The 26,341-nt window shown below is 51.2% G+C and overlaps 1 protein-coding gene across 2 annotated transcripts in view; it reads left to right on the top strand.

Moving 5' to 3' along the window:
* SBK1 (SH3 domain binding kinase 1) overlaps positions 1 to 4,405 on the top strand; it is a 70,355-nt gene extending 65,950 nt beyond the window's left edge. For both annotated transcript variants that reach the window (XM_039478432.2, XM_039478433.2), the window contains exon 4: positions 614 to 4,405. In XM_039478432.2, coding sequence (XP_039334366.1) covers positions 614 to 1,459 — 846 coding nt within the window. In that variant the 3' untranslated portion in view covers positions 1,460 to 4,405. The remainder of the gene's footprint in view (positions 1 to 613) is intronic.
* Positions 4,406 to 26,341: the final 21,936 nt, after the last annotated feature.

Below are 26,341 nucleotides of genomic sequence, written 5' to 3'. Positions count from 1 at the left end.
CTGCGCCTTCTCCTGGGGCTGGACAAGAGGAGAGGTGTGGGATCCACCCGGGAAGGAGGCCTCAGAGGAAGTGACAGTGGAGCCAGCAGGGTGGGGGAGGACTCCAGGCACTGGCTTTAAATCTGCTCTGCCACATGCTGGCTGAGTGGTGAGACCTTCGGAGCAGGTCCTCCCTCTTTGCTGAGCATCTACTACCTCCCAGAATCTGGAGACACAGATGCAGGGACACAGTAGGGAACAAGACAGGAAGCTCGGGGAACCCAGTTCTAGTTGGGGGAGACACACCAGATTAAATATCTAGCAGGCAGGGCAAACTGAGAGCAGCTGGAGGGCACGGCAGACCTCTTCATCAGCCTCCTCCTGGAGAGCCATGTGTCCCTTCTGGAGCCCCAGGGCCCCCATGGGAGAAGCGGGCATAATAGCCACTTTGCAGAAGGCTCGGATGAGACAGCGAGAGAAAGGGAGGTCTGCAGCACCGGGGCGCAGCAGGCGCGCATGTGCGCTGTCACTGCCGAAACCACCCCGCTAGAGGGAGCTGGAGGGGAGGGCGGCGGGGCGGGCACGGGAGATCTGGAAAGCGAGCGCGGCTCCCCCCACCCCCGGCCGCCCGCAGGTGGGGCTCCCCGAGGACACGGTGAAGCGCTGCGTGCAGCAGCTGGGCCTGGCGCTGGACTTCATGCACGGGCGGCAGCTGGTGCACCGCGACATCAAGCCCGAGAACGTGCTGCTGTTCGACCGCGAGTGCCGCCGCGTGAAGCTGGCCGACTTCGGCATGACGCGCCGCGTGGGCTGCCGCGTCAAGCGCGTGAGCGGCACCATCCCCTACACGGCGCCCGAGGTGTGCCAGGCGGGCCGCGCCGACGGCCTGGCGGTGGACACGGGCGTGGACGTGTGGGCCTTCGGCGTGCTCATCTTCTGCGTGCTCACCGGCAACTTCCCGTGGGAGGCGGCCTCGGGCGCCGACGCCTTCTTCGAGGAGTTCGTGCGCTGGCAGCGGGGCCGCCTGCCGGGGCTGCCATCGCAGTGGCGCCGCTTCACCGAGCCCGCGCTGCGCATGTTCCAGCGCCTGCTGGCCCTAGAGCCCGAGCGCCGCGGCCCGGCCAAGGAGGTGTTCCGCTTCCTCAAGCACGAGCTCACGTCCGAGCTGCGCCGCCGGCCCTCGCACCGGGCGCGCAAGCCGCCTGGGGACCGCCCGCCCGCCGCCGGGCCACTGCGACTCGAGGCGCCCGGGCCGCTCAAGCGGACAGTGCTGACCGAGAGCGGCAGCGGCTCCCGGCCCACGCCCCCCGCCGTCGGGGCGGTGCCCGTGCCCGTGCCGGTGCCGGTACCTGTGCCGGTGCCCGTGCCGGTGCCCGAGCCCGGCCTGGCTCCCCCGGGGCCCCCCGGCCGGACCGACGGCCGCGCGGACAAGAGCAAAGGGCAGGTGGTGCTGGCTACGGCCATCGAGATCTGCGTCTGAGCCGCCCCCGCCGCCCTCGGACCGGGGAACCCCCCGGGGCCGCCCCAAGCCGGTGCCCGGTACAGCGGTGGGGAATGGAGCCGCCTCGCCGCGGGGCAGGGGGCGAAGCGGTAGACTAGGCGGGACGCGGCCGGGCGCCTGGTCCGTCCCAGCAGGCTGGTGAGGGGGCCACCAGAGACCCCTGGCGCGGCCTGGGCGGGGACTTCACCCAGAGGAGCCAAGCCCCACAGACCCGAGAATTCGGAGCCCCCCAACACACACACACACACACACACACACACACACACACACACACACACGCCAGGAGCAAGGGAGCTCTCGGGCCGCACTTCCAGAAACCGCCATGAGCCCTGGAACCCTGGACTCGTTGCTCCTGGCCCTCCATACCCCCTGGCAGATCATCCTGCGGTCCCACCCCAGTTCCCCTCCTCCTGGCCGTCCCACTCTGCCCCCTCCCTACCCTGGGCACAGAAAGGGACTGAAGTGTTGGGTAGAGAGGGGGCCTACGGCCCCTGGGCACTGGCTGGGATCAGGGCAGTGAGCGGAGGGCAGCTGTGCCCTGCCCTTCTGGAGGCTGGAGGGGAGAGGCAAGCCCCTGGAAAATGTAGCAAATGTCTGGATGTCGCATAAGTGCGTGTATGTGCAGGACAGCCCCCAAGGAGCTAGTGACTCCTGCACACCCCCATTGCACGGATGAAATCACAGCCCAGGAGGGAGGGCAGCTTGGCACTCGCTGAGAAGCAGAGCTCTCTCCCCTCCCTCCCCCCTCTCCTCCCCCCAACCACAAGGATTTGTCCTGACAACTTCTGGGGATAGAAGGGCTCACAGGGCAGGGATCTCAGCTGCCCCGGCATCCTTAAGGCAGGGGAGTGAATGCGAAGCTGAGGGCAGGGCCCAGCTCTCCCTGCCAGCCGCACCTTCCCAGGCCCAAGGACCTCCACCGGGTCCTCCCAGCCCTGGCTGCCCCAGCCTAGACATAGTAGCTTGGGCTTCCGGCAGGTGGCAAGGTGGTTCATGCTGGAAATTTCTCCTGGGTTTCTGCTGGGGTCAAACATGCCAGCCTCCAAGACCCCATCCTGACGTCTCCCACGTTTCTGGGACTGGAGTGTGCAGGGTGTAGGAGCTGCACGTGAGTGTGAGAAGGGGGCCCGTGGACTCGATGGGGCAGGTGTGTGACTAGGTGTGTGCGTAGGGTGCAGAGCCATGGGTGTCGCCCTATTCGTTCAGTGACTATGAGTCCAGACAGTTCAGCAGCCCCACCCACCCTGGTCCCCCCAAGCAGCTGTCCCAGTGGCCCAGGCCTGCCTTGCACCACACCCCTCAGGGAATCCAGCAAGGAGCCCCCTGCAGGTTGGTTCTGGCCCCCAGGCAGCAAAACAGAGATGACAGGACCCCCACCTCCTCCAGTGCTCCCTCCTGACCCCCTGCCCTCTCTGTGGAGGCCTGGGACCCCTGCAATAAGCTCCACACGGGCAAGGCTGTCCCTGTGCCTTGCAATGCCCCACCCTCTGCCCCAGGTCACCCCTGCCAGGGTCCCTCCTGGGGTTCTGGGCCATTCAAGGGGCTCTTTGATGGGCCAGGCCGGCCAGAGTGAACTCTGAGCACTTTCTGGCTGGAGCCCCCACCTCTGCACTCCCCACTCATTCCCACCTTGAAAAAGGGCTATAGGTCCCATGCCCTGCCCGGGTCCAGTTTACAAACAGTGTGGGGTTGTCCCAGGGCCTGGCCCCGCTCTCTCCGCTGTGCCCACTCCTCTCCAGACCCCACCTCCCCAGTGGGTACGGGCCCTCCACATGCCAGGTAAGTAGCAAACCCCCCTCCAAGGGCCAGGTCTCAGAGAAGGCCCGTCACTGCCCCCGGCCCACCTGGAGCCCATCCGGGCTGCCTCTCCCAGCCGTGACTTCTCCTTTTGCCTTAGGCCTCGCGACATCCTGATCTCTCCTGCAATAACAAGGAATCGAGATTCCACAGTAGACGTCCCTTGCCGTGCGCTCTCTCTCTCTCTCTGTCTCTCTCTCTCTCTCTCTCTCTTTCTGTCTCTCTCTCTCTCTGTTAAGATCCTGTTCAGGAGTTTCCCCTGCCATCGTAGTATCTAGTATGTTAGAGTTGGGAGGGACCGTAGTTACGTAGCCCAGCCTCCTCATTCCCAGAGGCACCCAGAGGGCCAGCCACCAGCCTGACCCCAAAGCAGAACCGGAACACCAGGTTGAGGCCCTGCTGCTGCCACCTCTGCTGGTCGGGCTGGGACCCTTTTGCCCCTTAGGAGAGGTGTTGGTCACAGATGTTTACCTCAGTTTATGTCACTGTCGAAGAAACAAAAATAATAGCAAAAAATAATACTGTAGACATGAAGACTTAGAAGACAAAAAAAAAAAAAAAAAAACCACACACACACACACACACACACACACACAAAATCTCCCTGTTGCGATTCTTCTGTGAAGGTACAGTGTGTATGTGTGTGTATGTGTGTGTGTGCGTGTGTGTGCGTGTCTCCGTCCTACCCCGGGCAGGCCGGGGCATCCCGACCCCTGTCCCAGCCCCTGTGTCCCCCACACTGCCCCTGTCCTTCGGTGCTTCCCAGAGACCCCTCTGAGCTGGCCTGTGGGGTGCGGGAAGCCCCCTGGGTGGGAGGCAGGGCCACAGGTCGACCAGAGGGTCTCCACCAGGCCCTCTGAACAGAGCCGTACGGCTGCCCAGTGTTCCCTGAGTCCACGCTGTGGCCAGTGGGACAGTCCTGGTGGCTGGCATCAGCGTCCATGCCTGGCTCAGGGCCTGGGGCAGGGTCCCGGCCCCAGAGCCCCAGACCCTCATGTCTTGCCACCCTTCCCCCATGTGTTTGTAAATATTCTGGCATCCTTTGGCCCTGAGAAGGTTTTTAAATGTGTTATTTACTTCTCTAAACATGACGATTGCTATAAAATAAACAAAAGTTTAGAAAAATGACCACTGGGTGGCTGTCTTTTCTCAGCTTCGGTGTGGAGAGGGCAGTGGGGCTGGGGGGGCGGGACACACAGCTACTCTAGAAACTGAAAACTTGGGCCAGGCATGGTGGCTCACACCTGTAATTCAGGCACTTTGGGAGGCCAAGGCAGGCAGATCAGCTGAGGTCAGGAGTTCAAGACCAGCCTGGCCAACATGGTGAAATCTTGTCTCCACTAAAAACACAAAATTAGCTGGGCATGGTGGCACACACCTGTAATCCCAGCCACTAAGGCAGGAGAATCACTTGAACCCAGAAGGCAGAGGTTGCAATGAGCTGAGATTGCGCCATTGTATTCCAATGAAACTCCCACTCAAAAAACTTGACCTTGACGTAGGCTGTAGGCCTCCTATGACCACTCGGAGCTCAAGGCGAGGGTTACAGGACCCAGATTCTGGGACAACGGGCAGGCAGTTGTCCCTTGCCTGCAGTTCAGTTTGTATATGGCCTGGGTAGGAAACAGAAGCAAAAATCCAGAGGGACGTGGCAGGGCAGTTCACCACTAAATGCCTTTTTACTGAGCACTTTTTGTGTACCTGGCTTCCTGCTGGGGGCTGGGGACATGGCACTGAGCAGGACAGACAGAGCCCCTGCCCTCGGGCAGCTGGCAATCTAATGATGCAGGCAGACATCACCCAAACAGCAGGCTGGCCGAGGCGAGAGCATGGAACTGGGAGACTCATTGAGTTTGCAGGAGCCCCTACATGCTCCCTGAAGACAAGTCCAGAGGATTTGAAGTTCTCTGGCACGGCAGGGGGCAGGAGGAAGCTGAGTGGGCCAGTCGTGGGTGTAGACTCCAGCAACAGGCAAGATGGATGTTCTGAAGGAGGGGGAGCTTCAGTGGGCTGTAGGGAGTTTCATGATTCAACACTCATTCAAACAAATGTTTGCTAATTACCTGCTACTGTCAACAGAGCAGCTCTGTTGGCTCTGCCTTAGAATATAGGCACATCCCAGGGCAACATTGCCCTCTGGACACAGTCTCCCTCCCTGGCCTAGGGCAGGAGCCTCCTCTCCCAAGCCTCTACAGGCTCTTCTTTTTTTTTTTAAGAGTTGGGGGCTCGCTCTGTTGCCCACCCTGGAGTACAATGGCATAATCATAGCTCACTTGCAGCCTCAATCTCCTGGGCTCAAACGATCCTCCCACCTCAGCTTCCCAAGTAGCTGGGACTACAGGCATGTGCCATTGCTCTGAGCCATTTTATTTTTATTGTTCCTTTTTGTAGAGACAGAGTCTCACTATGTTGACCAGGCTGGTCTCCACCTTCTGGGCTCAAGTGATCCTCCTGCTTTGGCCTCCCCAGATGCTGGGACTATAGGTATGAGCCACTGTGTGCGGCCAGGCAGATTTTTTCCCGAACATGTGTCACTGTGTTCAGAACCCTACAATGGCTTCCTGTGCTACCCACAATCAAAGCTGCCATGCTTAGAGCGGTCTCCAAAGTCCCACGAGCTGAGAGGTCACAGGAGACCTAGAGCCAATGTCAAGGTCAAGTTTCAGCCCCGGCACATTCTAGCCTCATCCCTGCCATCCCCTGTACTACCTGCCAAGGTCACCTCGGGACCATCACCTCCAACTTGGACTCTCCTAGGGCTCCCTCCCGCCCTTCCTTCAGTCAGGGTCAGAGCAAATTTCTTGAGCAGCCTCGATGGAGAAAAGCCCCCTTAGCCTGCCCCGCTGCACACTGAGCACCTGCCACCACCTGCAGCACCATGTATCTGTGTGTTACCCATGTCTCCCCACCAGAACGGAAGTTCCATAAGAGCAGAGGCAGTGTTTGGCAAACTGCTACTTCCCTGCAGCCCCCACGCCTGGGACGGGGCCTGGTGCCGTGATGGGAGCTCCGTAACAACTTGTCACATGAATGCAAGCATCCCCGGTACTATTTTGGGGCCAAGGAAATAGCAATAAACAAGACACAAGTCCCTACAATCCCTATCACATATCCTGAAACTCACTTTCTTTGTCTTTCCTTTATTTTTTGTGAGACAGAGTCTCACTGTATCACCCAGGCTGGAATGCAGTGGTGAGATCTCAGCTCACTACAACCTCCACCTCCAGGATCAAGCCATTCTCCTCCCTCAGCCTCCCGAGTAGCTGGGATTACCGGCGCACACCACCACACCCAGCTAATTTTTGTATTTTTAGTAGAGACGGGGTTTCACCGTGTTGGCCAGGCAGGTCTCGACCTCCTGACCTCAAATGGTTCCGCCCACCTTGGCCTACCGAAGTGCTGGGATTATAGGCAGGAGCCAACACACCAGTCCCCGCTGAGATTTACTTTCTAAAACGGGGGTCCGTAGCCCCTTGACAGTCTGTTAAGAACCAGGCCGCACAGCAGGTGAGTGGCACGTGAGCTTCTTTATGTGTATTCACACCTGCATTACTGCCCAAGCTCTGCCTCCTGTCGGATCAGCGGCAGCATTAGATTCTCACAGGAGAGCGAACCCTATCGTGAACGGCGCATTCAAGTATGAGAATCTAATGGCTGATGATCTGTGACTGTCTCCCATCACCCTCAGATGGGACTGTCTAGTTCCAGGAAAACAAGCTCGGGGCTCCCTTGATTCTACATTATGGTGACTTGTATAATTATTTCATCATATATTACAACGTAATAATAATAGAAATACAGGCCAGGCGCGGTGGCTCATGCCTGTAATCCCAGCACTTGGGAGGCTGAGGCGGGTGGATCACCTGAGGTCAGGAGTTTGAGACCAGCCTGGCCAATATCTTGAAATCCCATCTCTAGTAAAAATACAAAAACTAGCCAGGCATGGTGGTGCTTGCCTGTAGTCCCAGCTACTTGGAAAGCTGAGGCAGGAGAATTGCTTGAACTTGGGGAGGCGGAGGTTGCGGTGAGCCGAGATCGCGCCACTGCACTCCAGCCTGGGCTACAAGAGCGAAACTCCGTCTCAAAAAAGAAAAAAGAAAAGAAATACAGTGCACAATTAATGTAATGCGTTTGAATCATCCCGAAACCATCCCTCCACCCCCATCCTCACTTGACTTCGCCTCACCCCACCCCCCATCTGTGCAAAAATTGTCCCTGGTGCCAAAAAGGTTGGGGACTGCTTTTCTTTTTTTTTTTTTTTTTTTTTTTTTTTTTTTGAGACGGAGTTTCACTCTTGTTACCCAGGCTGGAGTGCAATGGCGCGATCTCGGCTCACCGCAACCTCCGCCTCCTGGGTTCAAGCAAATTCTCCTGCCTCAGCTTTTGTATTTTTAGTAGAGACGGGGTTTCACCATGATGACCAGGATGGTCTCGATCTCTCGACCTCGTGATCCACCCGCCTCGGCCTCCCAAAGTGCTGGGATTACAGGCTTGAGCCACCGCGCCCGGCCTGGGGACTGCTTTTCTACAGAGAAAACCAGACATTGTGTAAGTTACATGATTATCTAGGAAATGATGGGGTGGACAGAGAGAAAAAGAGAATGAAGACAGAAAGAACAGAAGCCCCAACAGGGCAGGATGGACTCCTACCCAAGCATTTGATTTGGGAGAAGTTAAAGAAAGTCTCTTTCAAAACGTCTGCCACTTCTCTGCCGTAAGGGTGCTGTCCACTTTAATGGATTCTTAAGGGGTGAAGGAGAAATCTACAGACGCAAAAGAGCATCACTGGTTCCCCAGGTTGGTGGACAGATATCACCTCTTCAGAACCCCCACTGAGCCAGAGAGCGGCAGGACTTGTCACTAGGGGGCCTGGGCTTTCGGCAGCCATGGCCTCTCTCTCCACCACTCCCTGACGCCACTGCTGAATTCTCTTGGGCAATACCAGGCATCCTTCCCGTTACAAAGCTTTGGTTCTGCCACACTGGTGGCTTGACTGGAAGGGCTTCTAATCTCACCCACACGCCACAACAGAACTAGCCCTGTCCCGGTCGCCCCTTCTGTCCTTTAATTGAGCCTTGGTTGCCTCCCCTCATCATGGCACATTCCTTCTTGAGGGTGCTAGTATCCTGTCCATAGTCTTCCATCCAGACTAATCAGTCCATCAAAAAGGTTCCAATAACATTAAACTTCAAAGCCGGCGTGGTGGCTCACTCCTGTAACCCCAGCATTTTGGGAGGCAGAAGCGGGGGGATCACTAGGTCAGGAGTTCGAGAGTAGCCTGGCCAACATGGGGAAAGCCGGTCTCTACTACAAAAATTAGCCGGGTGTGGTGGCAGGGGCCTGTAATTCCAGCTATTGGGGAGGCTGAGCCAGAAGAATCACTTGAACCCAGGAGGCGGAGGTTGCGGTGAGCTGAGATCACACTGTGGCACTCCAGCCCGGGCAACAAGAAGGAAACTCCATCTCAGAAAATTAACATGAAATTAAATAGAATGAACATGAAACTTTGGAAGGAAAGGGAGTTGGGTCTTGATTCCTTTTTTCCCAAGATGCTCCTTGAGGCTTATGCGAATTTTCCCAACTCCTCACCAGTCACAGCTAAGCAAGCAAAGGCAAGGGCCATTGGAAGGGGTAACAGCAAAGACCCCGGGACACCCTTCTCATGGCGCCATAGATGACTACTCAACTTACAGTCAGGCCACCGCAGGAGAGTCACCAAACAGCATCTCTCCCTCTCAAAAATGTCAACACCTATTCACCCACTTAGTGTCTGGTTTAGGGTGGAAATGTGGGTGTAAGATAAGTAATTTGGAGGTACTTACTGGTAACCGAGGGGAGGAAACTGTTCTTTACCCAGCCTTGGGTTACTGGAGCGATGGGGCGATGGACGAAAAGAGAGATTTTGCCAGGCATGGTGGCTCACGCCTATAATCCCAGCACTTTGGGAGGCCGAGGTGGGTGGATCAAGAGGTCAGGAGTTCGAGACCAGCCTGGCCAACATGGTGAAACCCCGTCCCTACTAAAAAATATATATATATATATACAAAAATTAGCCAGGCACATTGGTGGGTGCCTGTAATCCCGGCTACTCAGGAGGCTGAGGTAGGAGAATTGCTTGAACCTGGGAGGTGGAGGTTGCAGTGAGCCGAGATCACTCCATTGCACTTTATCTCTAGCCTGGGCAACAGAACAAGAATCCATTTTAAAAAAAAGAAAAAGAAAGAAAGAAAAGAAAACATAAGTTTTGATTTGGAGGCAAAAAAGAACAGAAAGGAAACAATGGCTCCAGAGGCCAAGAGCAGCCGGGGACAGCCAGACAGCGGGCGGAGCATGGTGAACTCAGGAGACGGGAAGCCCCATCCTGGGACTCCTCAGAGGCATCATGGAGGGGGCTTGATTTTCCTTTTCCAAAATATGTTTATTTATTATGATTATTGAGACGGAGTTTCGCTCTTCTTACCCAGGCTGGAGTACAGAAGCCTGCTGCTCTCCGCTCACTGAACCTCCACCTCCCAGGTTTAAGCGATTCTTTCTCAGCCTCCCAAGTAGCTGGCATTACAGGTGCCCACCATTATGCCCAGCTAATTTTTGTGCTTTTAGTAGAGACAGGGTTTCCCCATGTTGGCCAGGCTGTTCTCAAACACCTGACCTCAGGTGATCCACCTGCCTTGGCCTCCCAAAGGGCTGAGATTACAGGCGTGAGCTACCGCGCCCAGCTGGAAATTATTTACATGATGAAAAATTTCAGAACTTCAGTAGAATGGGCAGCTTCACATTAATGCCATTTCGGTAGTGACTTATATCAGTCTACATACTTTCCAAGAATGTCACTATCTCTAAGAAACAATCCTTATCATCCGGAACTACGTTGGTGCCTCCATATTCTGGGAGAAGGACTTTATCTCCACCTGTCACGCTAACTGGTTGAATCTTACCACCCCTTCCTTTAGAACGCAATCCAACAGCTACTACTGCTGCCTGCAATACTTTTCCTTGAGATTTTTCTGAAAGCGTCATGCCTCCTTTGGTTATAGCTTCACCAGCACTCCTTTCAACTAATACTCTGCCAAAGAGTGGAAGAAACTTTCTAAAAGCTTGTCCTGCCATGACTTCCTCCACAGCAGACTCGGACTCTGCTCTCATGCAGTGCCACAAGGAGAGACCACCTGTTTTTTTGTTGTTTGTTTGTTTGAGATGGAGTCTCACTCTGTCGCCAGGCTGCACTGCAGTGGTGTGATCTCAGCTCACTGTAACCTCTGTCTCCCAGTTCAAGCAATTCTCTTACCTCAGCCTCCTGAGTAGCTAGGATTACAGGCATGTGCCACCACGCCCAGCTAACTGTTGTATTTTTAGTAGAGACGAGGTTTCACCATGTTGGCCAGGATGGTCTTGATCTCCTGACCTCGTGATCTGCCCACCTCACCTCCCAAAGTGCTGGGATTACAGGTGTGAGCCACCACACCTGGCCTTTATTATTATTATTATTATTATTTTTTTTTTTTTTTTTTTTTTTTTTTTTTGAGACGGAGTTTCGCTCTTGTTACCCAGGCTGAAGTGCAATGGCGCGATCTCGGCTCACCGCAACCTCCGCCTCCTGGGTTCAGGCAATTCTCCTGCCGCAGCCTCCTGAGTAGCTGGAATTACAGGCACGTGCCACCATGCCCAGCTAATTTTTTGTATTTTTAGTAGAGACGGGGTTTCACCATGTTGACCAGGATGGTCTCGATCTCTTGACCTCGTGATCCGCCCGCCTCAGCCTCCCAAAATGCTGGGATTACAGGCTTGAGCCACCGCGCCTGGCTATTATTATTTTTTTAAAGACAAAGTCAGGCTGGGCGTGGTGGCTCATGCCTGTAATCCAAGCACTTTGGAGGCTAAGGTGGGCAGATCACCTGAGGTCGGGAGTTCAAGACCAGCCTGACCAACATGGTGAAACCTCGTCTTTAAAAAATAATAAAAATTAATTAAAAATTAATTAATTTAAAAAATTAAAAATTAAAAAATTTAAAAAAAGACAAAGTCTCACTCTGTCACCCAGGCTGGAGTGCAGTGGCAATGATCATAGCTCACTGAAGCCTCAAACTCCTGGATTCAAACAATCCTCCTGTTGCTAGAAAGGGGTCCCAATCCAGACCCCCAAAGAGAATTCTTGGACCTGATGCAAGAAAGAATTCAGAGTCCATAGAGTACAATGAAAACAAGTTTATTAAGAAAATAAAGGAAAGGCTGGACGAGGTGGCTCACGCCTGTAATCCCAGCACTTTGGGAGGCAAAGGCTGTGGATCACTTGAGGTCAGGAGTTCGAGACCAGCCCTGGCAATATGATGAAACCCTACCTCTACTGAAAATACAAAAATTAGCCGGATGTGGTGGCACACACCTGTAATCACAGCTACTGGGGAAGCTGAGGCACAAGAATCACTTGAACCCAGGAGGCAGTTTGCAGTGAGCAGAGATGGTGCCTCTGCACTACGGCCTGGAGGCAGAGAGAGACTCCATCTCAAAAAATAAATAATTTTTTTTTAAAAAGTAAAGGAATAAGAGAATGGCTACTTCATAAGCAGAGCAGTGGTATAGGCTGCTCAACTGAGTATACTTACAGTTATTCCTTGATCAGATGCTAAACAAGGAATGGATTATTCATGAGTTTTCTGGGAAAGGGGCAGGCAATTCCTAGAACTGAGAATTCCTCCTCTTTTTAGAGCCTATAGCGTAACTTCCTGACATTGCCATGGCATCTGTGAACTGACAGGAGGTTGACGCATCATTATTAGCATATAACGAGCAGTCAGGACAACCAGAGGTCCCTTTCATGACCACCTTGGTTTTGGTGGGTTTTGGCCAGCTTCTTTACCACAGGCTGTTTGCTGTTGTTTGGGTTTGTTTTTGAGACAGAGTTTTGCTCTTGTTGCCCAGGCTGGAGTGCAGTGGCACAATCTCGGCTTACTGCAACCTCCACCTCCCGGGTTCAAGCAATTCTCCTGCCGCAGCCTTCTGAGTGCAGGCGTGCGCCACCATGCCCCGCTAATTTTGTATTTTTTTCAGTAGAGACGGAGTTTCTCCATGTTGATCAGGCTGGTCTTGAACTCCCGACCTCAGTTGATCCACCTGCCTTGGCCTCCCAAAATGCTGGGATTACTAGGCATGAGCCATTGTGCCCGGCCTATAAGCTGTTTTATCACCAAGGTCTTTACGACCTGTATCTTGTATCGACCTCCTGTGTCACCCTGTGACTTAGAATGCCTTAATCTCCTGGGAACGCAGCCAAGCAGGTCTCAGCCTTATTTTACCCAGCCCCTATTCAAGATGGAGTCTCTCTGGTTCAAATGCTTCTGACACTCCTGCCTCAGGCTTTCAAACAGCTGGGACTGTAGGCACACACCACACCACCACACCTGGCTAATGTCTTAATTTTTATTTTGTAGAGACAGGGTCTTGCAATGTTGCCCAGGCTAGTCTCAAACTCCTGGCCTCAAGCAATCCTCCCACTACAGCCTTGCAGAGTGCTGGGATTACAGCATGAGCCACCATGCCAGGCCTTGATTTTTCTTAGCATGTGGGCTTAAGTCATTCAATGCTGATGTTAAAGGAAAATGGTGTCGTGCGTGGTAGCTCACACCTGTAATCCTAACACTTTGGGAGGCCTATCACCTGAGGTCAGGAGTTCAAGACCAGCCTGGCCAACATGGTGAAACCCCGTGTGTACTAAAAATACAAAATTTAGCCAGGGACGGTAGCTCGTGCCTGTAATCCCAGCACTTTGGGATGCCGAGATGGGTGGATCACTTGAGGTCAGGGGTTTGAGACCAGCCTGGACAACATGGCGAAACCCCATCCCTACTAAAAACTACAAAAATCAGCTGGGCACAGTAGTGGGTACCTGTAGTCCCAGCTACTCAGGAGGCTGAGACAGGAGAATTGCTTGAAACCAGGTGGCGGAGGTTGTAGTGTGAGCTGAGGTCATGCCACTGCACTCCAGACTGGGTGACAGAGTGAGACTGCGTCCCAAAAAATAATAAATTTTTTAAAAGGAAAATGGGAGATGATTGTAGAAGGTAGAGGATTTGGAGTGACAGTTCATTTCAATGGTAATAAGGACCACAAGATGCTAAGAGTAATGGGATGCGCGGCCATCTGCTGTTTTTGCCTGTTCAGCATCCAGTCATCCTTCTTTGCGTGATGACACCCCGAGCTTCCTTTGGACCGACCCTTCCTTGGGCGGAGGCTGACCCCACCCCTCGCGCTGTGTGGTGGTCACATGTCCCAGGTCTAGCCAATCAGCACATCCCATCTCCGAGCCGCCGCTGCAGGTTTCTAGCCGAAGCTAGGCTGCTCCCGGCCTCCTACACCTGTTACGGGAGAAAGTGTTTTCTTTTCCCTGGAGTTGCTAAGCATGTGGGGTGTAAGGCTGGACCTGCTGGTGGCTGCCTTTGCCACCGCCTGGGGAGATTCTGGCCAGGCATGAAGCCCGCACAGAGGAAATGAAGCAGGGCCAGATGAGGAGAGATGAATTATAACTGTATCATATGAGTATTAGGATCTGTGTCTGAAATTAGATCCACATGGCTTTCTCTTTCTCTTTTTCTTTTTTTCTCACTGTGTCACCCAGGCTGGAGTGCAGTGGCTCGATCCCAGCTCACTGCAACCTCCGCCTCCCGGGTTCAAGCGATTTTACTGCCTCAGCCTCCCAAGTAGTAGCTGGGATTACAGGCATGTGCCACCATGCCCGGCTATTTTTATTTATTTATTTATTTATTTTTTGGAGACGGAGTTTTTGCTCTCGTTACCCAGGCTGAAGTGCAATGGCGCGATCTCGGCTCACCGTAACCTCCGCCTCCTGGGTTCAGGCAATTCTCCTGCCTCAGCCTCCTGAGTAGCTGGGATTACAGGCACGCGCCACCATGCCCACCTAATTTTTTTTATTTTTAGTAGAGACGGGGTTTCACCATGTTGGCCAGGCTGGTCTTGAACTTCTGATCTCATGTGATCTGCCCTCCTTGACTTCCCAAAGTGCTGGGATTACAGGCATGAACCCACTACCCAGCCCAAGTGGCTTTTTCGGTTACATGAGCCAACATATTCTCATAAGTCCATGCAAGTTTGGTGTCTGTTATTTGCAAATAAAGGAGTTCTGATTGGTTCCCAGTGAAACCTCATCTGTAAGACTCCTCAGCCACCAGTATCCACGGGGCTTGCCCTATAACAGCTTCTGTGCAACCAGTAGCCTTGAACACAGGAAGCCACTGAGCCCTTCTGCGACTAGACGCACCCCTCTGAGGCTGAGATTACTAGTGTATTCATTGGAACCGGTTTGGTCTCAGTGACTGAAAACCCAACCCAAACTGGTTCATCTGGAAAGGAAAAGTCAGCTTGGCACAGTAGCTCATGCCGGTAGTTCCAGCACTTTGGGAGGCCCAGGCGGGTGAATCAATTTCAATCAATTACCAGAGTAATTGACTGAAAGGGGGTGTTCTCCAGTGGGAAATCAGATAAGGTGTACATTATTTGACCTTAACTCTTCACCCTTCCCCCTACCCATGCCCTTGGACATGCAGCTTTGTAGTGCCTTCTCCTCACGGGCAGGATGACCGGCCCTGCTTCTTTTTTCTTGTTTGAGACAGAGTCTTGCGCTGTTGCCCAGGCTGGAGTGCAATGGTACGATCTCAGCTCACTGCAACCTCCACCTCCTGGGTTCAAGCGATTCTCCGGCCTCAGCTTCCCAAGTAGCTGGGATTACACTGCCCTCAGCTAATTTTTGTATTTTTAGTAGAGACGGGGTTTCACCATGTTGGTCAGGCTGGTCTTGAACTCCTGACCTCAGGTCATCAGCCCGCCTTGGCCTCCCAGAGTGCAGGGATTACAGGCGTGAGCCATCGTGCCCTGCCCTGCCTCTTGCATCTAGAATCAAATGTGGGGCTTGTGCATTGTGGGTGTCAGTCTCTCACCTTCTTCGTCATTGTGAGACCAAATCTGGGTGAGTCCATTATGGTATGTCCGCTCTATGGAGCAGAGGTGAGTTAATCCAGTGTGTTAGGACATTCTTGCATTGCCGTAAAGAAATACCTGGGCTGGGTACACTGGCTCATGCCTGTAATCCCAGCACTTTGGGAGGTGGGAGGATTGCTTGAGCCCAGGAGTTCAAGACTAACCTGGACAACATAACCAGACTTCATCTCTATTAAAAATAATAATAATAGGCCGGGTGCGGTGGCTCACTCCTGTAATCCCAGCACTTTCAGAGGCCGAGGCAGGCAAATCAGGAGGTCAATAGATCAAGACCAGCCTGGCCAACATGGTGAAACCCTGTCTCTACTAAAAACACAAAAATTAGCTGGGCACGGTGACATGCACCTGTAGTCCAGCTACTTGGGAGGCCGAGGCAGGAGAATCGTTTGAACCTGGGAGGCAGAGGTTGCAGTGAGCCAAGATCACACCACTGCACTCCAGCCTGGCAACAGAGCGAGACTCCATTTCACAAAATAATACTAATAATTTTTTTAAAAACAGAATGGCCCTCCACTTCACTGGCAAGGGTGAGGGGGCCTCCTGTCATCTCCAAATCATAGGACTTTCCCCACCAGCCATAGCTGATCATTTTACCACTTACAGCCTCTCCTGGAGGGTTACAATTGAGATGAGAACCAATCAATATCTGCTATAATTAAAAATATGAGAACTTCAGAGTTGTGGGGCAGCTGTGTTTAGTTGAAAGCCTAGAGAGGCAGAGAGAGTCCATGTGTTTGTTACTTACGGTAATGCTGGCTGCTGGAACAAATAAAGCCCCAAATCTCTGTGGCTTAACATCACAGAAGTTTATTGCCAACTCAGATAACAGTCTAAGGCAGATCTGCTACATGGCGATTCAGGGACCGCTACCTCACGGTTCTGCTCTCTCTCGGGGCCTTGGCTGGTAGATGACAGCAAACAATGCAGAGGAGAAGACAGATCCATGATTTTAGCCATCTCAGCCCCAGTCATGGAGCTGTGTCATTTCCACCCACATTTCATTAGCAAGAACCAGTCACACAACCACACCTAACAGCAAGGAAGCCTGGGACATGTGCGCCCAGGAAGGGAAGGAATCAGTTTCTTAGCAGAGGAGAAAGGGAAGAGAAGAGAAGGAAAGAGAAGGAAAAGAGAGAGAGGGAGGGAAAAAAGAAAAAGAGAACTAATGAGCTCACAGAAGAAAGAGAGGCCAGGCACAGTGGCACACATCAGTAATTCTAAGGCCTTGGGAGCGGAAGCCAAGGCAGGTGAATCACTTGAGGCCAAGAGTTCAAGACCAGCCCAGGCAGCGTAGTGGGACCCTATCTCTACAAGAATATTATTATTATTAAATAAAAGAAAGGGGGCCGGGCGCGGTGGCTCACGCCTGTAATCCCAGCACTTTGGGAGGCCGAGGCGGGTGGATCACAAGGTCAAGAGATCGAGACCATCCCGGTCAACATAGTGAAACTCCGTCTCTACTAAAAATACAAAAAATTAGCTGGGCATGGTGGCGCGTGCCTGTAATCCCAGCTACTCAGGAGGCTGAGGCAGGAGAATTGCCTGAACCCAGGAGGCGGAGGTTGCGGTGAGCCGAGATCGCGCCATTGCACTCCAGCCTGGGTAACAAGAGCGAAACTCTGTCTCAAAAAAAAAAAAAAAAGAAAGAAAGAAAAAGAAAGGGAAGAGACAGCCATGAAGATAACTAGCTGAGGCCAGGCACAGTGGCTCAGGCCTATAATCCCAGTACTTTGGGAGGCTGAGGTGGGCAGATTGCTTGAGGTCAGCAGTTCCAGAACAGACTGGCCTACATATGAAACCTCATCTCTACTAAAAATGCAAAAATTGCCCAGGCATGGTGGGGCATACCTGTCATCCCAGCTACTCGGGAGGCTGAGGCAGGAGAATCACTTGAATCTGGGAGGCAGAGGCTGCCGTGAGCCATTGCACTCCAGCCTGGGCAACAGAGCGAGACCCTGTCTCAAAAAAAAAAAAAAAAAAAAACCCACCAAAAAACATCACCTGGCTTGTTAAAACACAGATTCCTGGACCCCACCCAGAATTTGATTCAGGTCGGGAGTGGGGCCTATTAAGATGCATTTCTAGCAAGTTCCCAGGTGATACTCATGCTTCTGGTCCCAAACCACACTGTGAAATGCCAGTTCCAGATTAGAAGATCCCAAAGAGATACTGGAGCCAACCACAATGTACAAACCTGATTGGGTCCTGTTGGAAACAGATGCTCGGTGCTGCAAAGAAAAATCAGCACTGGGACGAAGGATCTTTCAGCAACGCAATTTTTACTTCTTACACTGCAGGAAGGGTACTCTCACTAGCCATCTTGCCACGAGAGTACAAAGAAAAAAGGAAGACACACAGATTTATTCCTTACACATTTGGAGTCGTCCTTACTGCTGTGTCTGATCTCCGTTGGCTGGAGCCAGACCTCACAATCTAAACTAAAACCTGATTGGCTAACAACTTAAAACTTTTCTAAACAGGTAAAAGCAATGGAGAGCTGGGACATGCCTGTGAGCACGTCCAGCACAGATATCTTGGTTAAAGTACAAGGACATAGAATGTACTATGTGCCTGTAAGCATGGCATGTCTAACAGCTACATAGGATAGGGCTTAACAAAGTTATTAGCACACTTATTCTTTAACAGGAAAACTTTAAAAAGGAACTTTTTTACTTCCCACAAGGTCCTGATTTGGAAATTAAACATCTTTAAAGTTCATTTAGGAAGTAATTGGGTTCATTTGGCCGGGCACGGTGGCTCAAGCCTGTAATCCCAGCACTTTGGGAGGCCGAGGCGGGTGGATCACGAGGTCGAGAGATCGAGACCATCCTGGTCAACATGGTGAAACCCCGTCTCTACTAAAAGTGCAAAAAATTAGCTGGGCATGGTGGCACGTGCCTGTAATCCCAGCTACTCAGGAGGCTGAGGCAGGAGAATTGCCTGAGCCCAGGAGGCGGAGGTTGCAGTGAGCTGAGATCGCGCCATTGCACTCCAGCCTGGGTAACAAGGGCGAAACTCCGTCTCAAAAAAAAAAAAAAAAGTCTTTATTTTTAGGAGATTCACACTGAAGTCATTAGGGGTCAAGTGTCATGATATCTACAGCTAACTTTTATTTCATTTATTTATTATTATTACTATTATTATTATTTTAGAGACAGCTTCTTGCTCTGTCACGCAGGCTGGAGTGCAGTGGCATGACTGTAGCTCACTGCAGCTTCATACTCCTCAGATCAAGCAATCCCCCTACCTCAGCCTCTCCAATAGGTGGGACTATAGGCCTACACCACCATGCCTGACTTACAACTAACTTTTAAATGCTGGCCAGGCATAGTGGCTGATGCCTGGAATCCCAGCACTTTGGGAGGCCAAGGCAGGTGGATCACTTGCGGTCAGGAGTTCAAGACCAGCTTGGCCAACATGACACCCAACACCCCGTTTCTACAAAAATATACAAAAAATTAGCTGGGCATGGTGGCAGATGCCTGTAATTCCAGCTACTCAGAAGGCTGAGGCAGGAGAATCACTTGAACCCAAGAGGCGGAGGTTGCAGTGAGCCGAGATCATTTCACTGCACTCCAGCCTGAGTGATAGAGTGAAACTCCCTCTCAAAAAAATAAATGTTTCAGCAAAATACACACATGCACACAGACAAAGAAAATATGACAAAATGGTTATTATTGAATTTCGGGACAGGTGTATGAGTGACCATTATACCACTTTTTCAACTTCTCTATGTTCGGATGTTTTAAATATTAAAGCTAAGGGCTGGATATGGTAGCTCATGCTTGTAATCACAGCACTTTGAAGGGCTAAGGTGGGAGCATAGCCTGAGCCCAGGAGTTTGAGACTGCAGTCAGCTATGGTCGCACCACTGCACTCCAGCCTGGGCAACAGAGCAAGACCCTGTCTCAAAAAAATGAAGTAAATGAAATAAGTAAAATGAAATAAATGTAAAATGAAATCAAAGTAAAATGAAATAAATCTGGGGTGGGTGTGGGGGATGGACTAGAGCATCACTGCCTAATTGAACAAGCAGGAGGCTGCCATGGGATGAGGCCAGGCTCAACTGTCAGCCCCTCTGGGTCATTCTAAGGACTTTGGATTCTATACTGAATGCATGAGGAAACCCTTGAAGACCTTAAGCAGAGAGTGACATGATCTAATTTTTTTTTTTTAATCTGTAGCTTTCTTTTTCTTTTTTGAGACAGAGTCTCGCTCTGTCACCCAGGCTGGAGTGCAGTGATGAAATCTCAGCTCAACAAAACCTCTGCCTCCCAGGTTCAAGCGATTCTCCTGCTTCAGCCTCCTGAGTAGCTGGGATTACAGGCACGTGCCACCACTCCCGGCTAATTTTTGTATTTTTAGTAGAGAAGGGGTTTCACCATGTTGGTCAGGTTGGTCTCAAACTTCTGACCTTGTGTTCCGCCTGCCTGGCCTCCCAAAGTGCTGGGATTACAGGTGTGAGCCACCATGCCCGGCTTTTGTGTGTGCGTTGTTTTTTTTTTTTTTTTTTTTGAGATGGGGTCTTGCTAAGTTGCCCAGGCTGGTTTCAAACTCCTGGGCTCAAGTGATTCTCCTGATCCAGCCTCCTGAGTAGCTTGGATTACAGGTGAGTGCCACCACATCCAGCTAATTTTTGTATTTTTAGTAAAGATGGGGTTTCATCATGTTGGCCAGGCTGGTCTCAAACTCCTGATCTCAAGTGATCCACTCATCTTGGCTTCCTAAAGTTTGGCGATTACAGGCGTGAGCCGCTGTGCCCAGCCAACTGTACATTTTCAAATAACTCAGAGTATAATTGAATTGTTTGTAACACAAAGGCTAAATGCTTGATGTAATGGATCCCCATTTACCCTGATGTGATTATTATGCATTGCACGCCTGTATTAAAACATCACACCAGGCGCAGTGGCTGACGCCTGTAATCCCAGCACTTTGGGAGGCCGAGGCAGGTGGATCACCTGAGGTCAGGAGTTTGAGATCAACCTAGCCAACATGGCAAAACTCTGTCTCTACCACAAATATGAAAATTAGCTGGGTGTGGTGATGGGTGCCTGTAATCCCAGATACTCAGGAGGCTGAGGCATGAGAATTGCTTGAACCTGGGATAAGGAGCTTGCAGAAAGCCGAGATAATGCCATTGCACTCCAGCCTGGGGGACAAGAGCCAAACTCCATCTCAAAAAAAAAATAAATAAATAAAACATCTCATGTGCCCATACATATATACCCCTACTATGTACCCACAAAAATTAAAAAATGAAAACATCATCCTTTTGATGCTTGGCCACATGGAGGACATAGCAAATGGTTCCTGGCCAAGCACAAGAGAGCCACTGATATCTGCACCAGGAAAGGATAATCGTCCAGTTATAACCAGAGGCAGCCTCTGGTGTCAATAGCTGATTGTTCTGAACAAGCCCAGATTCTTTGCTTCCCCAAAGCTGTGTGAAATTGAAAAACTCAGAACCATTGACAAGTAATAATCACAATACAGATGCCAAGGCACCACCTAGAGCAAGGAAACCAGATTCCCTTGGCACCAGGATCAAGTCCAAGATCCCAGGGGATTCTTTGTTTTATATATATATAGAGAGAGAGAGAGATGAATTCTCGCTCTGTCGCCCAGGGTGGAGTGCAATGGCACAATCTCAGCTCACTGCAACCTCCACCTCCCAGATTCAACAATTCTCCTGCCTCAGCCTCCTAAGTAGCTGGGATTACAGGCACCCGCCACCATGCCTGGTTAATTCTGTATTTTTAGTAGAGACAAGGTTTCACCATGTTGGCCGGGCTAGTCTCAAACTCCCGGTCTCTGATGATCTCCCCACCTCAACCTCCCAAAGTGCTGGGATTACAGGTGTGAGCCACCGCACACAGTCCAAGGGGGTTCTTGATCACAGCCAGGCAGAGTCTGCAGTCCCCAGGTGGTGAGTTCCAGCAGGCCTGTGACAGATGGGCTCCAGGGTCCCTGAGCACAAGGCTCCAAAGCCATGTGGTCATACTCTGGACCTCTTAAGAGTGTAGACAGATCCTGGCTCAGGGGAACCCAGGTCAAAGAAACCTGCCCTCTTGAAGTCTGGGGATCTCTTACTTCTTTTCTTTTGACAAATTGACTTCTCTGGTGAGATTATATAAATATATATATATATATATATATATATATATATATATATATATTTTTTTTTTTTTTTTTTTTTTAAGACGAGGTTTCACCATATTGGTCAGGTTGGTCTCGAACTCCTGACCTCAGGTGATCTGCCCACCTCAGCCTCCCAAAGTGTTGGGATTACAGGCGTGAGCCACTGCGCCCGGCTTCTCTGTTGATATCAATGACCCATATGCATAGAAAAGAAGTAAAATAAAAGTGGCCTGGTACAGTGGCTCATGCTTATAATCCCAACACTTTGGGGGGCCAATGCAGGAAGACTACTTAAAGTCAGGAAGTTCAAGACCAGCCTGGGCAACATGGCGAGACCCTGTCTCTACTAAAATAAAAAATTAGGCTGGGTGTGGTGGCTCATGCCCGTAGTCCCAGCTACTTGGGAGATGGAGGGGGAAAAATCACTTGAGCCTGGGAGGCAGAGATTGCAGTAAACAGAAATCATATCACTGCACTCTAGCTTGGGCCACAGAGTAACACTCTACCTTAAAAACAAACAAACAAAAAACAGGAGGCATGGTGGCATGCACCTGTAGTCCTAGCTACTCAGGAGGCTGGGGTGGGAGAATCACTTGAGCCCAGGAGTTTGAGCCATGTTGCAGTAAGCCATGATCAGGCCACTGCATTCCAACCTGGGTGACAGAGTGAGACCCCTGTCTCAAAAAAAAAAAAAGGATTTTATAAAAAGTACAGGAAAGACAGCGGTGTATTACGCCTGTAATCCCAGCACTTTGGGAGGCCAAAGTGGATGGATCACCTGAGGTCGGGAGTTCAAGACCAGCCTGGCCAACATGGTGAAACCCCGTCTCTACCAAAAATACAAAAATTAGTTGGGTGTGGTGGCGGACATCTGTAATCCCAGCTACTCGGGAGGCTGTGGCAGGACAATCACTTGGACCCAGGATGCAGAGGTTGCAGTGAGCCAAGATCCTGCCAATGCACTCCAGCCTGGGCATCAGAGCGAGACTCTGTCTCAAAAAAGAAAACAAAGAAGTAAGTAAAAGTCATCTCAGATCCTGTTACCCTGAAATAGCCACCATTCATTCGGTGACCGCCCTTCAAGTATTTCCTTATGAAAACAAACACCCACGAACACACACATAGATGTACATCAGTGGGTCAGAACCCATGAGCATCGGTCATCACAGGCAGCCTTCTTCCTTCTCTTGACTTACTTCCCAACCCCACCCCCACACTGGATCCCTCCCTAGTGTCAACTGAAGAGCAATGCGGTCTTCCTCCATCTGAGAGATTTTCCTTCTTATAAAAGGTTGCAGCCTGCTGGCTGGGAAGCATAGCCTCCATAGAGACAAAAAGCAGGCATTTCAAGGGAGGGAAGAGTGAAAGAGTAAACGTAAGCCAAATGGGCTGGCTAAGTATACATATGCATTGGTCTGTTCTTGCATTGCTATAAGAAAATACTTGAGGCTGGGCGCTGTGGCTCATGCCTATAATCCCAGCACTTTGGGAGGCCGAAGAGGGTGGATCATGAGGTCAAAAGATCAAAACCGTCCTGGCCAACATGGTGAAACTCGGTCTCTACTAAAAATACAAAAAATTAGCTGGGTGTGGTGGTGGATGCTTGTAGTCCCAGTTGCTCAGAAGAGCTGTAGTCCCAGGCTGAGGCAGGAGAATCACTTGAACCCGGGAGACAGAGGTTCTCCCAGATCACACCACTGCACTCCAGCCTGGTGACACAGAAAAAAAAAAAAAAAAAAAACTTGAGACTAGGTAATTTATTTTTTAAAAAGAGGTCAGGCCAGGCATGGTGGCTCACCCCTGTAATCCCAGCACTTTGGGAGGCCAAGGCGGGCAGATTGCCTGAGCTCAGGAGTTCGAGACCAGCCTGGGCAGCATGATAAAAACCCTATCTCTACTAAAAAAGCACACACACAAAATTAGCCAGGCGTGGTTGGCAGGCGCCTGTAATCTCAGCTACTTGGGAGGCTGAGGCAGGAGAATTGCTGAGGCAAGAGGTTGCCGTGAGCAGAGATCATGCCACTGCACTCCAGCCTGGGCAACAGAGTCAGACTCCATCTTTAAAAATAATAATAAAAAGGCCGGGCGCGGTGGCTCAAGCCTGTAATCCCAGCACTTTGGGAGGCCGAGGCAGGTGGATCACGAGGTCAAGAGATCGAGACCATCCTGGTCAACATGGTGAAACCCCGTCTCTACTAAAAATACAAAAAATTAGCTGGGCATGGTGGTGCGTGCCTGTAATCCCAGCTACTCAGGAGGCTGAGGCAGGAGAATTGCCTGAACCCAGGAGGCGGAGGTTGCGGTGAGCCGAGATCGCGCCATTGCACTCCAGCCTGGGTAACAAGAGCGAAACTCCGTCTCAAAAAAAAAAATAATAATAATAATAATAATAATAATAATAATAAAAAGAGGTTGAATTAGCTTACAGTTCAGCAGGCTGTACAAGCATGGTGCTGACATCTGCTCCGCTGCTGGGGAGGCTTCAGGGAGCTTTTGCTCATGGTGGGAGGTAAAGTGGGAGCAGACACATCACATCGAGAAAGCAGGAGCAAGCGGGCGGGGAAGGCGCCGCACACCTTCCAACAACCACTTCTCACGTGAACTCAAGCACTACCCGAGGACAGCACTCAGTCACTCCACCCCCACGTCCCAAACACCTCCCACCAGGCCCGACCCCCAACACTGGGGATTACATTTCCATAGGAGATGAGGGCAGGGACAAATATCCAAACTATATGGGATACTTAATAGGTGAGAGGAGGAGCTGTGAGTATTCATGAAGGAGAGGGCACACACATACTCAGTAAACAAACATGCATTCATGTTCGCTCTGGGCTGGAGACTTAACATGTAAGTGCATTACAATGAGACCTTGGATGTCAGAAGGCAGGTAAAGCAGAGGGCAGGACAGCGTCTGCAAACCCACCAGAACCAGTCCACGTCAGTAGCCTCCTGTCAGGAGAAAGTTACTGAAATCAGGCCAGGAACGGGGGCTCACGCCTGTAATCCCAGCACTTTGGGAGGCTGAGGTGGGCAGATCACCTTAGCTCAGGAGTTCGAGACCAGCCTGGCCAACGTGGTGAAACCCCATCTCTACTAAAAATACAAAAATTATCTGGGCATGGTGTCTGGCACCTGTAATCCCAGCTACTTGGGAGGCTGAGGCAGGAGAATCACTTGAACTCAGGAGGCGGAGGTTGCAGTGAGCCAAGATCAAGCCACTGCATTCCAGCCTGGGTGACAGAGTGAGACTCTGTCTCAAAAAAAAAAGAAAAAAAAAAGTTACTGAAATCAGTCTCTTGTCCAAGCAATGCTGTGGTTATGGCTTATGGAATGGGGAAGGCTGTCTGTCAGTCACCGTCTGGTGGTCCAGTTGCACCAAGGCCACTGCTACCAGAGAAAAAGAAATCCCTCATGGTGGTTAGGGCATAGTTTATTCTTTCAGTGTGGAACTGCATGACTCAACCTTTGCCTCGCATGTTATGATTTGGTATCTTATTGCCACAAAGAGTCCATTCTGTCAATCTTATTCTTTTTTTTTGTTTTGTGTATTTGTCTTGGTTTTGAGGCAGGGTCTTGCTCTGTCACCCACGCTGGATGCAGAGGTACGATCCCTCCTCACTGCAGCCTTGACCTCCCAAGCTCAAACAGTCCTCCCACCTCAGCTTCCCGACTAGCTGGGACTAGAGGCACGTGCCACCACGCCCTGCTGCATTTTTAAAACTTTTCGTAGAGATAGAATCTCACTATGTTGCCCGGGCTGGCCTCAAACTCCTGGCCTCAAGCAGTCTTCCACCTCAGCCTCCCAAAGTGTTGGGATTACAGGGATGAGCCATGGTGCGTGGCCCCATCAGTATTAGGAGCTCTAGTTCAACACTGGTGACCAGAGCTAACAATTCGTCTTCCCTCTCATACCTTTTTTACTCTGGATCATATCCAAGCATATATATTCATGGAAAGAGGGTTGCTTTTGTTTTATAAAACTGGAATCTTATTATGTATCTCTCTCCAATTTACCTGCTTCCTGTGAGAACATTAGATGATCCCAGTCAATAGAATGAGACCTCGTCTTTCCAAAAAAATTAGCCAGGCCGAGGCAGACATATCACTTGAGGTCAGGAGTTCAAGACCAGCCCGGCCAGTGTGGTAAGACCCTGTCTCTATTAAAAATACAAGAAAATAGCCAGTGTTGGGGCGCATGCCTGTAATCCTAGCTACTCGGGGGGCTGAGGCAGGAGAATCGCGTGAACCCAGGAGGCAGAGGTTGCAGTGAGCCAAGATCATGCCACTGCACTTCAGGCTATGTGACAGGGTGAGATTCATCTCAAAAAAAAAAAAAAAAAAGAGAGAGGGAGAGAGAGAGTATCTCTTGAGACCTTGCAAAAAAATTTTCTTGTTGGATCTTATCCGACTGATTTCTGCAAAGCCCGCTGGGTTTGCATTTTCTGCAGCAGTATATGAGTATGCTCTTCAATGTTTGCTAGCCTGATGGGTATGAAGCGCCACCTCATTGGTCTTTCAGTTTGTGTTTCCCTGGTTACTAATGAGGCTGAACATCTTTGCTTATCTATTTGCTCGCTCCTCCGCGAATTGCCTGCGTTTCCTCCTCTTTGCCGTCTCTCTTTCGTCCTGTTTGTCGTTTTGCTGCCAGTCTGCAAGGCCTGTCTATGCACCGCAAGTAGAGGCTGTTCATTTGCCATATTGGTGAATCCAAGTCACCCTTTACCTTTGCGGAGGATCTCTTCCCGTAACTGTTTCCTCCAATTTTAACAAAGATTCATCTCAAAGATTCTTGGTGATTTCCGGGCTGCTTTTATTGGTTTACAATGCTTCCGGCAGGACACGGTGGGTCACACCTGCAATCCCAGCACTTTGGGAGGCCGAGGTGGGCTGATCGCCTGAGGTCAGGAGTTCGAG

Source organism: Saimiri boliviensis, chromosome 12, assembly GCF_048565385.1.
Source record: "Saimiri boliviensis isolate mSaiBol1 chromosome 12, mSaiBol1.pri, whole genome shotgun sequence".
Taxonomy (NCBI): domain Eukaryota; kingdom Metazoa; phylum Chordata; class Mammalia; order Primates; family Cebidae; genus Saimiri; species Saimiri boliviensis.
Note: the sequence above shows the minus strand (reverse complement) of the source record. Positions and strands in the feature narration are given on the sequence as shown.